This window comes from Octopus bimaculoides, chromosome 5, assembly GCF_046866305.1.
Source record: "Octopus bimaculoides isolate indiv1 chromosome 5, ASM4686630v1, whole genome shotgun sequence".
In the NCBI taxonomy this organism is placed as follows: domain Eukaryota; kingdom Metazoa; phylum Mollusca; class Cephalopoda; order Octopoda; family Octopodidae; genus Octopus; species Octopus bimaculoides.
This window is the reverse complement of record NC_142932.1, coordinates 29,700,543-29,712,905: the sequence shown is the minus strand read 5'-3', so window position 1 is coordinate 29,712,905 and position 12,363 is coordinate 29,700,543. Positions and strand designations below refer to the sequence as shown.

Genomic DNA, 12,363 nt, shown 5'->3' with positions numbered 1-12,363 from the left:
TTTATATAATGTAAATATTGAATGACTGCGATGCCTACCACGAAATATGATATGAACAAATTACCCATAGCAACATAAACAATCATGTTATATATGTGTCATTCGATTTGCTAGGAATTGCACCTACATCAAACCTTGGTGTTTTATAAACGAAAGACACACCGACTATAATATAATGCTATATATATATATATATATATATATATATATATATATAGGTAAATCATAGGGTTGCTCCATTCTCCACATAAATATATATATATGTATATATACATATAGGAAAATGTGTTGCTGAAAATGCACTAAAATTTCAAAAGCTCGTAAATGTGCATTTTGTCCAGCATCCTAATGATTTATAAATGAAAGACACATCGACTAATGTAATGCTATATATATATATATATATATATATATATATATATATATATATATATATATATATATATACATATATAAAATATATAGTTTTAGGGAAAATAACCAAGTTTCAAGAACTCATCGATGAAAATCCACTATTACATATAGAAAAATTAATACGATAATTTCAATTGATTTTAATCGATTTAAATTTCCTTTCTATTTGAAAATTAGTTATGAAACACGTGTAATCTTTTTATTATATTTATCTTATGATATTTACTTTACTTTATATTATACTCATTTATTGTGCTTTTAATTATTAATTTTCCTATATGTGATAGTGGATTTTCATCGATGAGTTCTTGAAACTTGGTTATTTTCCCTAAAACTATATATTTTATATATATTTTATCTATAAAGCTCAATTTAATTTTAATTTTTTATAAATTGATTTTAATTGAGTTTTTACCTGTAATTTTGGATTTTGTCCCTAATATGTATATATATATATATATATATATATATATATATATATATATATATATATATATATATATTATATATATATATATATATATGGGAAAATGTGTTGTTGAAAGCACTTAAATTTCAAAAGCTCGTAAATGTTTAAAATACATTTTTTTTTTACATATATACCAAACTAGTTTCAATAATATTTTTTGTTTATCAATGTCAAAAGTGTAAAATTAGAAAAACATCGTTAAAAGTTTTCTACTTTTAACGATGTTTTTGCTGTGCTGCTTTTCATTCCCCACACCTTGGTCACTTCTATTTCTAGGTCTTTGTACTTAAATAACTTCTCAACTTCTTTAATGGACACATTTCTCTCTGATGGTACTGTCACATCTATCATTAAGCATTTGTTGCCTTCGTTTTATTATGATACGTTGCTGTTCGAAATTTCGTTTGGATTTCAGCTGTTTTACAGCTTTTTTTTCTTCTTTTTTCATTATAGTTGACTACAACTTCCTTTTTGTATTTGTCAGTTTCCTTAAAGACAGAAAACAGTTTTTTGCTTTGTTCGTGTTTTGTGTTTTTTTTTTTTTTCGCATTAGTGTTCCTTCCTTCTGAAGAAGGTATTTCTGTAGTCCTATGATGGTTATTTTGTAATAGTTTTCTAGCTGTATAAAACCTCTGACACTTTCGATACATTGTATTTATAACCTGCCCATGTCAGATTTTGGGTGGTGCATCCTAAATCCTGTCATTATTTTTCTTGGCTTCCTATCTATTTTTATTAGTTCATTTATCGCCCAGTTAAGAGTTTTGCAGTTGTAACTTATAACTGGGACGGCTAGAGTTTGATACCTATTATCTTTTTTTTTCTTATTGAACTCTGTTTTCAGTATAAATGTAACTCGTCTATAGTATTCCTTTCTCATCTTCTCTTTCATTCGTGTGTGTTGTATCGTATCTAATTCATTGATTCCTATGTATTTGTATGTCTGGCTTTGGTCTAATTTTCTTATTTCATTTGCTTTATCTAGTGTGATATTGTTAATCTTAGTTTTCTTCTTCTCAATGGTGTTTCGGCATATTTTCTAATCCAAATTCATGTTATTTCTTTGGTAAATCTATATACTGTCTGTAGTAATGTTTCCAGCTGCTTATCATTTGTAGCATACAGTTTTATATCATCCATATACGAGGGATGGTTGATTATTTTGCCGTAACTTTTGTATCCACATCCAGTCCTGTTTAGCGCGCGAGATAAAGATGTCAGTGCCAAGCAGAAAAGGAGTGGAGAGAGCGTGTATCGCCGGAATATGTTTCTTTTTATGGGATTGGCTTTGGTTTTTTATATTATTATTATTATTTCCACATGATGTGGGAGTGTTCAAAAGCTTATTAGACAAAAATTATTGGAAGGCCGTTCAAGGGACCAACCCAAGACTAGGGTAAGTGTCAAACACGTTTTTTGTTTCTTTTCCCCGCTCCTAGAATGGCACTTCTAAGAATAGTTTGTATAAATAATCGTAGCCTGAAGATAGCATGGAAGCAGGGTAAACTGCTCAACGATTCAAAGTCACTACGTCTGGATGTTTAGCCATTAGCGACAGTAGGATTTCCGAAATGTAATTGCTTTCTCTACTTCTGGATAGCTACATGTTTTGTGTCTCTTCCGGCGAACCAAGATCGAATGGCATTACGGTGCTGTTTCGAAAAGAACTCGACCCGAAGGTGAGTATAATTTTCCTGGATTCAGTCGGTAGATTAGTGATCTTGGATGTAAATAGCATGGAAGGCAACGATGAAGCCTTACCACAAGTGGCAGTCTCTGCCTCAACCGGAGCCAGGCGGCCGGATTTCTCTAGGCATACAGAAACTTTTCTAGGAACAACTCGGTCATTAGTGTTAGTGGGCTACTGGAATGAAATTTTGAGCATAAGCAAAATTCTATGAGAACAGCTGATGGGATGCTATATAAGGTTTTTTTGATTTAAATTGATTAGCGCTCCACCCATGCCAGGTTCGTTACTCATCCTCTTTATGATATGTAGCATGAGACCGAGAGGGTCGTGAGTCGAACTGTTTGTGATGGCGCACGTTTGCGCATCAACAACAAGATCATCGAAAGATGCACCAACCTCTTTGCTAACAGCTTGACCAAAATTTGAAATATCAAAGTAATGGGGTTAATATTATCAATGCGATTCTTCTTTGTATGACTCCTGTTTTTGTAGTTCCACTGAACCTCTACTCGCCGAATTAGGAATTCTCCTGTTCTGCTGCCGTTTTTAATAGATAGTTGCCAAGTGACCTCCTAACATGTTTAGCATATAAAATTAAAAATCGTAAGACAGAATATCTAAACTAGTCAACCATTACTTTCAGTATTCTTGTAGTTATCGGCTTTGTGCCACCGTTCATCTCTTGCCGAGAGACGCAGCATGTTGTCGCAGTCAGCACAGAAATCCATCCTACGCTCTGGCCTGCCATTTGTTCTGAAGGTTGATAGGTAAAGTTTATTTGTTCGCGATTCGAACTCAAAACATAAAATGGCAGATGAAATTCTGCAAAGCATGATGTTCGATGCTTTATCGAATCTACCAGGAAACTATACTTTTCTACACAGCGCCTGCAATATCGGGAGGAGAAGGTTGAGCTGATTACATCGTCCCCAGGGATCAACTGGTACTTGTTTAATCGACCCCGAAAAAGTGAAAAGGAAAGTCGGCCTTGGCAAGATTTGAAAGTTTGAACTCAGAAATTAATGAGTTGGATAAAAATGCCCGTCATAAGTGGAAAACAACAAGAAATGTACGTCACTGGGTAAAGCTAATCTTTTAAATTGGGATTGTTAGAGTAAAATAGACAAGGCAAGATTTCGAGATGGAGATTATTCTAATGAAGGATGAAATGAGTTCTTTGATATCGAGTCAGAAATGCATCATATATTCATACTAAATTCATTTGATTAATGAGAAACACGACAATAAATGAAACTTGTTATAATTATTTTATTGATTATGGTTTATTATTTATTTATTAAAGAACAGTTTACATAGAAATATTACACAGGACATTAGATTAGTAACATCAGTAACATTCATAAAATTGTAACGACATCAGTGAAATGTAACAGCTACAATCGAATGTTGAAGTTCTGAAATCAGTTCTACTTTTTCAAACAATTATATTGAAGAGTAAAATTGTGGTGATATGTATCACCCAAAATAAGACCATAAGGAAGTCCATAGAAGCCAATGAGTTTATTTAAAGTGAGTAATGAAAGAATAAAACATTTCGGTTAGTTAACATTATCCCAAATGAGAAAATAGATATTTTATTGAATATTTTATTGAATATTGAAAGTTACACATATATGTCATACTAGCAAGTATGTATATCCACTTCAGCATGAAGAAATATTTTCTATTTTGATTATTGAGTTTATGATAATTTCTAAGTAATATTTAAAAAGAGAAAATATTTCTTCAAAATAATATGTCAAAGAATGCTTGGTGTTACTCCAGTTGTCGATGGGTAAGTGTGACATAAATGTCCTTACTAGGTCTGAGTACCATTTCCATAGATGGTAGAACTTCTTCTATTTTTTGGTTTGATTTGATATTGTATTTTTGGAAGATTCCTGATAGTATGATTTTCAGTTGAAGATAAGCTAATTTTTGTCCTGAAAACACATTGAAAAATATATATTGAATATAATTCATTATAATCACATGTACGGTATATCGGCTAATTTAAAGTATAATACAACAAATATATTACCTGATGATATTTACGTTACTGAAGTAGAATAACATTGAAGCAGTTTTTATGATTTACTTTATGGAATAAAATGCATCATGACCAACAACTTTTTATCTTTACCTATTTGCATGTGTACGAAGGAAGGCAGTATTATTGTTGCTGTTAGGGCTTAGTCCCAGAGCAGCACTCACCGAACAGATCTATGACCAATAACGTTTCATATGCGGCAATACGATTGTTAAAAAATATTATGTAGAATTACGCATATATTTATGAAGCCATAGCAGGAGAGTTAAGAATATCGTTTGACAGTTATTAGGCCCTGCACAATATCTCCCTCCATGACATCTTGGGCGAATGTCAGTTTCTACAGCCTGCGAATGATCGAAACATTGTGAATAATACTGGATAAACATATCCTCTGTAGACTGCACATGTAGTTGAAAAAAGCAGCCTACTCACTTAATGTATGATGATGATTATCTGTTCTTTAAGGTTTCATCTGTAAAAGGAATACTCTTTCACTTACATCATAATATAATGATAAGGCAGCTCCTCGAAAACCTAATATATTTATAGATGAATAATTCATTTGCTGTTAAATTATGCGTAACGTTTCATCCGTTAAGACTGTAATAAATGACTTCAGGTAGAATTGGCTGAGGTACCTAGCAAAAGAGCGAGTTCAGTATAGTCAGGCGACTGTGATAAATTCTGTTGTTAGATTTTAAACCAAACATTAGAAATGCATTTTTTCAAAGTAGAAAAAAAAAACTCTATCAACTTACCCATGCAGGCACGCGGTCCTCCAGCGAATGGTATAAAAGCAAACGGGTGCTTGACATTTTCCGTAAGAAATCTATCCGGATTAAAGTCGTTCGGATTAGTAAAGTGTTTCGGATCTCTATGTAAGCTCGAAAGGAATATTGACATATTCGTCCCTTTCTTCACTTTGTAATTACCTGTAAAAATGATTGTAGTACATTAAATCATAGTCATTCTTACAGGTAAACATAGCTACAGCTAATTTCATTTATCATTCTGCAGTGGAGGAGATAGTATAGATATCTAGAAAGAAAATGAAGGCTGTTTAATAGTAAATCTGATAGCATGCTATATAAAGAGACTTAATATATGGAGGGACTTACGGGCAAGATAAAGCTGAAGTTGCGTTTCATAAGGGTTTCTGCGTGGGAAGCATATAAAAAAATTTGGTCCATAAGCCACTGGACGTTCGCATTTAGGCAATACCGGAAGAAGTATAATTCCACTTTTAAGATACTGGGAAGACACAACGTTACCTCCCTGACTAGCCATGTTTGGTGCATAAAATAGAGAGTAACCCCATATATAATTCAATGGAAGCTCTTTGAACAGCTATGAGCTTATATAAACAGAAGCAAACGATGTAAGGTTTGCTTGACTGAAAGGGCAAGAATTAACACGCACCAAAAAAAAAAAAAATCGCTTGACCCGGAGAAGATTTTAAACTCCAGGAATCAGGTATTCAGTCAATGCCTGCATCTAAAATGTTTCATGCTTCAGACTTGGAATTCCTCATTCATTGAAGAGTTCCACCACAGACACACTCACGCACATACACACACACAGACGCACTCACACACACAAACGCACACACATACAAACATACGTACACAAACACAATCACATATGTATATGTATATATATATATATATATATATATATATATATATATACATAAACCATAAAACGTCAGGAAATATAAAAGATAGATATATTTACTTATGGGCTTGACATCCTTAGGATTACGGCTGCTTTGCAGCCTTTTTCATTTACTAATAATTTCAGTGTGGAATAAATTATGCTTACTTAAGATATAAAATAGAACATACAAACACGCACGCACAGACACACACACACACACACACACACACACACACATTTATATGAATTGCACATATAATTTGTTATTTAGCCACAGTTTAACACTTATCGAAATTTTTTATGGAAATATATTTCCAATCCGTGGCTATTTAGTTTCCGGTAAAATAGACAGCTATTTCTCTTATGTCAAAAGACCACATAACAGTTGTCTCATTGACTACTCGAACATAGTTGTGAAAATGTAACAAGAATGAACTCACCAATTTTGAAATCCTCACCAGCTACTCGTCCAATTATTGGTACTGGCGAATAAAGACGCAGAGATTCCTCCAAAGAAAGATTACAGGGGTCGTTATTATTATTATCGACTTGATATTAATACTGAAGCATTTTCTTTTTGTAATACACTTTCAAGAAATCTTTAATGATATGAAAGAACGTGTTCTAAATTATCTATAAAAAGTTATAATAATGATAATAATAATAATAATGATGATGATGATGATGATGATGATGATAATGATAATAATAATAATAATAATAATAATAATAATAATAATAATAAATGCCCAGATGCAGTACCAAGCAGTGGCTCTCATGGCTTCTGATCTTAATTGATTAGAAGTGTTATCATGTACAATGTTTTGTCTTGGTATAAAAGATGGGCTAAAGCAAATATTCTACTTAATACCACAGATTTGCTTGTCAGTTATTTGACCTTAACCAGTTGAGCATGTGCCTTAGTGGCCGACAATATGTGCATCTCTGATCACGAGCAGAAGTAGTTGGGGAGCATCATAGCCTTGTGTTGAGAGGAATTTTTTGGGGTTTAGATAATTCACCTTTAGAAGCATGGGTGTTTCATTCAAAATCCTTAAACAACTCTTATTCAGGGACCATTTGAGCTGAATGGGCTACTCGACCTGATGAAAATTCTAACTGGACCCCACCTGCAAGGTCATGCGCTGTTTATCTTGATATGAGATCACCATGTCGCGCACATATGGTTGCGATGCATGTGCCTGATGTACCCTTATCAGGCGGGTAGTCATGATGGGTATAATGGGCTTCGTATATTTTACCCCAGTGTCCCTTTGATGGCATGCACTGCTCTCTCACTCAATAACAATGATAATAAGAACAACAACAACAACAACAATAATAATAATAATAATAATAATAATAATAATCCTTTCTACTATAAGCACAAGGACTAAAATTTTGTGGGAGGGGGGACTAGTGGACTACATAGATCCCATTGTTTCACTGGTACTTAAATTATCGATCCCGGAACGATAAAAAGCAAAGACTACTACTACTACTACTACTACTACTACTACTGCTGCTGCTGCTGCTGCTGCTGCTGCTGCTACTACTACTACTACTACTACTACTACTACTACTACTACTACTGCTACTAATACTAATAATAATAATAATAAATCCTTTCTGTATTGACCACAAGGAACGCACGCAAAAACAAAGGAAAATACACTACAAAGGACAGTGGGGATTTAATACGAGGATCGGTTGAAATGTTCATTGACTGACAAAGATACTCTCATTGAATATAACCAATTGAGGTTTATTCGTCAATGTAGGCCCCTTCCCCTTGCGGTCCACACTCCTCTTTCATCGGTGCTGTAGTGCTTGGATCCCATTACTGAAAAAAGCTTTCATCCTGTTTGTTAAAAATGTCATCAACTGCAAATATGACGTTGTCATCACTGTGGTGTTGGTTGCCAGTTAAGTTAGGTTTTTTTTCAAGTTGGGGAATAGATGATAGACCGGAGTAAAATCACAATTGGGTGGTGGTAGTCAACCAGATCAAAGCAACAATCAAGCAAAACAGTGCTGGAGTATTGTCCTATTGAAACGAAACCCATTTCCTCAGTTTTCCTGGGCCTTTGGTCTTGATAGCCTTTCGTAAGTGCTTCAGCAAGTTGGTATAGTACTTTCATATTCGCAGAGGAAAGGTACGGCTTGCTGTCGAGGTAGGAAGTGAAATCCACTTCCAGCTCCAACCAAACGCGCGGTCCGTACAGTCCAGCAAAATGTCACTGAAATTCCGTATACATTTGCAAGGACTCGAGTAGCAGGAGCTCGTCCCGGTTTGTCAGAGACCAAATTGCGGCTTTGTTTCTACGTTGCATCTCTGTCACCCAGGCCCATCCCGTCGTGTCTTCATGCACACATCTCAGTTCTGAAAACTCAACCTTCCTACTTGGCATTGAAGAACTCTCGCCCCCAGCACTTCGGTCGCTATGGCTCAGCCAAATGCCTCTTCTAGTTTCCTAAATATGTCTCCCTGTATCCTAGATTCCTTTAACGCTGTTATCTTACTAAACCCTAACACCTCTACTCTAATGGCCCTTCTCAGGGCTATCCATCATCGATCGTTGACGATTGCACCCGACAACTTCCAATGGGATAACTTGCTAACTTTCATCTTTGGAATCCTTCCTTTTTAGGCCGGTAAAACTCTATAATTCTGTTTTTCTTCATATTTGTTAACCTCTACAAATGTTTAAATTGTGTCAAACGTTATCGATGTTTCCAATGCAGAGGTTCTGGAAATGACACAGTAACTACCTTGCTTTCTCTGAGCAAGATAAAGGAAAATCCTTTACTGTGTTTACATGTTAAAGCATGAGTTGAAAATATTAAATACTACATCCCTCTTATTACACATGAATAATGTTCACTTGACTTATTTGATAATTTGGTAATTGCAATTAACACATGAATTACATGCGATGAACACATACTTTCATATAGTTATTCGTAGAATCTATATTTACCTTGATAACACCTTCCGTATAGACCAGTTTATTGTAATTTGATGTATTGATTTGGTCATTTTCCTCTTGAATAATAAAGTAAAACAATTAAATATTGACATACACAGGAGAATTTACCATAATATATCTAACATTTAGGTAATTTTGGTACTACCACCCAAAGGACTCCTAAAAGTTAACTATAGCTTAAAACTCTTTCAGTAATGGGCCAATCATTGGAGCCTCGTCGATTCCCTCCTCCTGTACTTTGTCTCCTTAAATGAATGATCTATCACAGGCCGGCTTATCCTGTTGGTGAAGAATTGCAAGAAACCGACAACATTCCATGTGTCAGATTAGAAATGTACTACATATCTTACAAATGTCAATCATACCTAACAGTCCAGCAACCTTTGCTGTTACCATAATTTCAGAAATGGCTTGCACGTCATCAGCCACAGTATACTGAGGTCTCCATTGAGAAGATTTTAGAAGATGTATAATAGATAAGGAAGTAACATCTAGAAACTGTTAAACGTGTAAAAGCTTTACTAAAACGTAGGCTATAAATGCCAGGATGCAACGACAACAAAAGCCCATATATAACTAATGCTCTCAAAAATCTGAAGAAGAGAGTAGGAGTAAGCTTAGAAGAGACTGAAAACTGACGTTGGTGGGTTCTTTTTAAGTGTACTTAGAAAGTGAACCTAAAAGAAGGGGTTATAGAAAACAGATGTTAACACTTCGGGTAAAGAAGGGAACGTTTAAAATGACTGAGAAGAGACAAGTAGACCAAGATAATGCTATTAGGAGAAGAAAGTAAATTACAGAATTGGAGGAAGAAGCGATCACTAGAGAACTAGGAAAGAAAGACCAAAGTAGTAGAAAATCCAAACAACAACATAAGAGATACAGTTCAAACCAAAGAAGAACGGTGAGTAAAGAAGAAAAATATTATCAGTATTAAACGGTGTAGATAGAAGGGTTGCTGCTAAATGGGACTAAGAAAGTAGATTCTGCTATCAGCTGGACAAATATTAAAAAAATAGGTGACATTAATTTATTTATCTATGCAGAGGGGTAGTAGTTACTAGAAGATTAGCCATTCCTCAAGGAAAGATTAGTAAAGAGCAAATGTAGAGAAGGAGATTAAAAAATAAAATGAAAAACTTTAGGCAAGATCTGAGTATAATAGAAGCTTGGAAACGGAAGAAGTTGTGAAACACAAGATTTAAATTCTTGAGAAAAACACTTAGTCAAACAGAAAGGATTTCGGACAGTTATGGAAGAGAGGAGATAGCGTATCATAACAAATCTTTCCAAATATCAGAAAAGAATAAATCAGTGTCAACGGGACAGATTGTTTGAAACAAACCAGACAAAGCAATTCTAAAAAATGTGAAATCTAGAAATAAATGTTTAGCAATAGCATGAATCGATTATAAAAAAGCTTATGAGATAATTCCACACCCATGGATAAGTGAATGTTTGGGTGTATTGAGTTTTGCAGACAGCATAAGAGAGTTAATTAGCTATAGTATGAAGAAATGGAAAGTCGATTTCTACTTAAGTGACACAGTCTTTGGGAAAGTTAATATCAAGAGTGGAATTTTCCACGGAGACTAGTTATCACCCTTAATATTTGTGTTATACTTAAACTCCTTCTGTTTACAAGTAAGAAAGGTTAAGTAGGGTACCAGTCTAGAGATATTACAGGAAAAATTAACCATTTGCTCTAAATGGAGGATTTTAAGCTTTTTATTAAGAATAAAAACAGATAGCTTCCTTAATACAAGCTGTAAGACTCTTCAGCAAAGATACAGGTATGGAGTTTGACATAGATAAGTGCACAAAATTTGTCATAAAAAGGGAACATGCAGCCTGCAGATGGCCGGATATTAAAATCTCTGAAAGAAGGAGTGAGTTATAAGTATCTAGAAGTATTAGAATCCCACAATGCACTAACTAAAGAAATGAAAACGAAAATTAAGTACACGAGAAGGGTTACTTAAGTATTCAGAAGTTTGGAGATATCTTTACTTAGGTTATTCATTATCTTTTGTACATTGGACAAAATCTGAATTAGTAAATCTAGACATAAGAACTGGGAAGGAATTCAATATGAATGAAGGACTTCACCCATGAGCAGGAGTAGCAAGATTATACTGACCTAGAAAGGAAGGTGGTAGAGGGTTAATATCTGTAGAAGACTGCGTGGAGTTATCTAGAGTAGATATAGCCTCCTATGTAGGTAATAGTGAAGAAAGTTTATTAAGAACTGCTAGAGTAGGGCAGACGGAAATAAAAGAAGACAAATGAAGTTTGAAAATAGGAAAAAGAAGAAAATGATCTAACTAGCAAGAGAAGGCTTTGCATGATAGATTCCCAAGGATGCTTGTAGGAAACAGTTATGGTAAGACATGGTTATGCTTACAGAAAAAAGGCTGGAAAGGGGGGCAATTTGTTAGTAGCCGACACAAGATCAAGCATAGAAGACTAGTTGGATAAAAGCCAATATTGACAAAAATCAGCTAAGTTCCCATTGTAAGTTTTGTAAGTTATGTAAATCAAAAGAGGAAAGCGTTACACGTATTGTAAGCGAATCTAGCATGTTGGCAGAGGAAGAATACAAGTAAAAACATGGCAATCTAGGGAGAATAATCCATTGAGAGTTATGTCGAAAGCTAGGATTTGATCATATTGATAAATGGTATGAAGATGAACCTAGTGAAGTTCTCGAAAGTAAGAAATGTAAATGTCGTGGGTTTCTAACATTCATACTGACAGTGTAATAAAGGCTAGAAGGCCTGATTTAGAAGTGGTAGACAAAGATAGTAGAACGTGCCAGATAATTGAATTTTCAGTTCCAAATGATGAGAACCTCAATATGAGAAGCATCAAGAAAATAGCAATGTACCAGGACCTAGCCATTGAGTTACAGATGCTATTGGAAAGTGTGGGTAAAACGTATCCCTGTATGGTGCATTGGGAGGTATCCCTAAAGATTTAACAAATGGATTGAGGAAATAGGCCGAAAACGTAATTAACGGCAGCTCCAGTAAATAGTGATGTTAGGCACAACTAAGATACTGAGGAAGATACTGGGCATCTAGCCCAATGT

The 12,363-nt window shown here is 34.5% G+C and overlaps 1 protein-coding gene across 1 annotated transcript in view; it reads right to left on the bottom strand.

The window, feature by feature from the left end:
- Positions 1 to 3,822: 3,822 nt before the first annotated feature.
- Positions 3,823 to 12,363, bottom strand: part of LOC149135456 (cytochrome P450 4V2-like) — a 36,551-nt gene continuing 28,010 nt past the window's right edge. Inside the window, exons 8-11 of the mRNA XM_089351863.1 lie at positions 9,264 to 9,328; positions 6,723 to 6,789; positions 5,385 to 5,558; positions 3,823 to 4,516 (exon numbers count right to left, since the gene is read on the bottom strand). Coding sequence (XP_089207989.1) covers positions 4,350 to 4,516; positions 5,385 to 5,558; positions 6,723 to 6,789; positions 9,264 to 9,328 — 473 coding nt within the window. The 3' untranslated portion in view covers positions 3,823 to 4,349. The remainder of the gene's footprint in view (positions 4,517 to 5,384; positions 5,559 to 6,722; positions 6,790 to 9,263; positions 9,329 to 12,363) is intronic.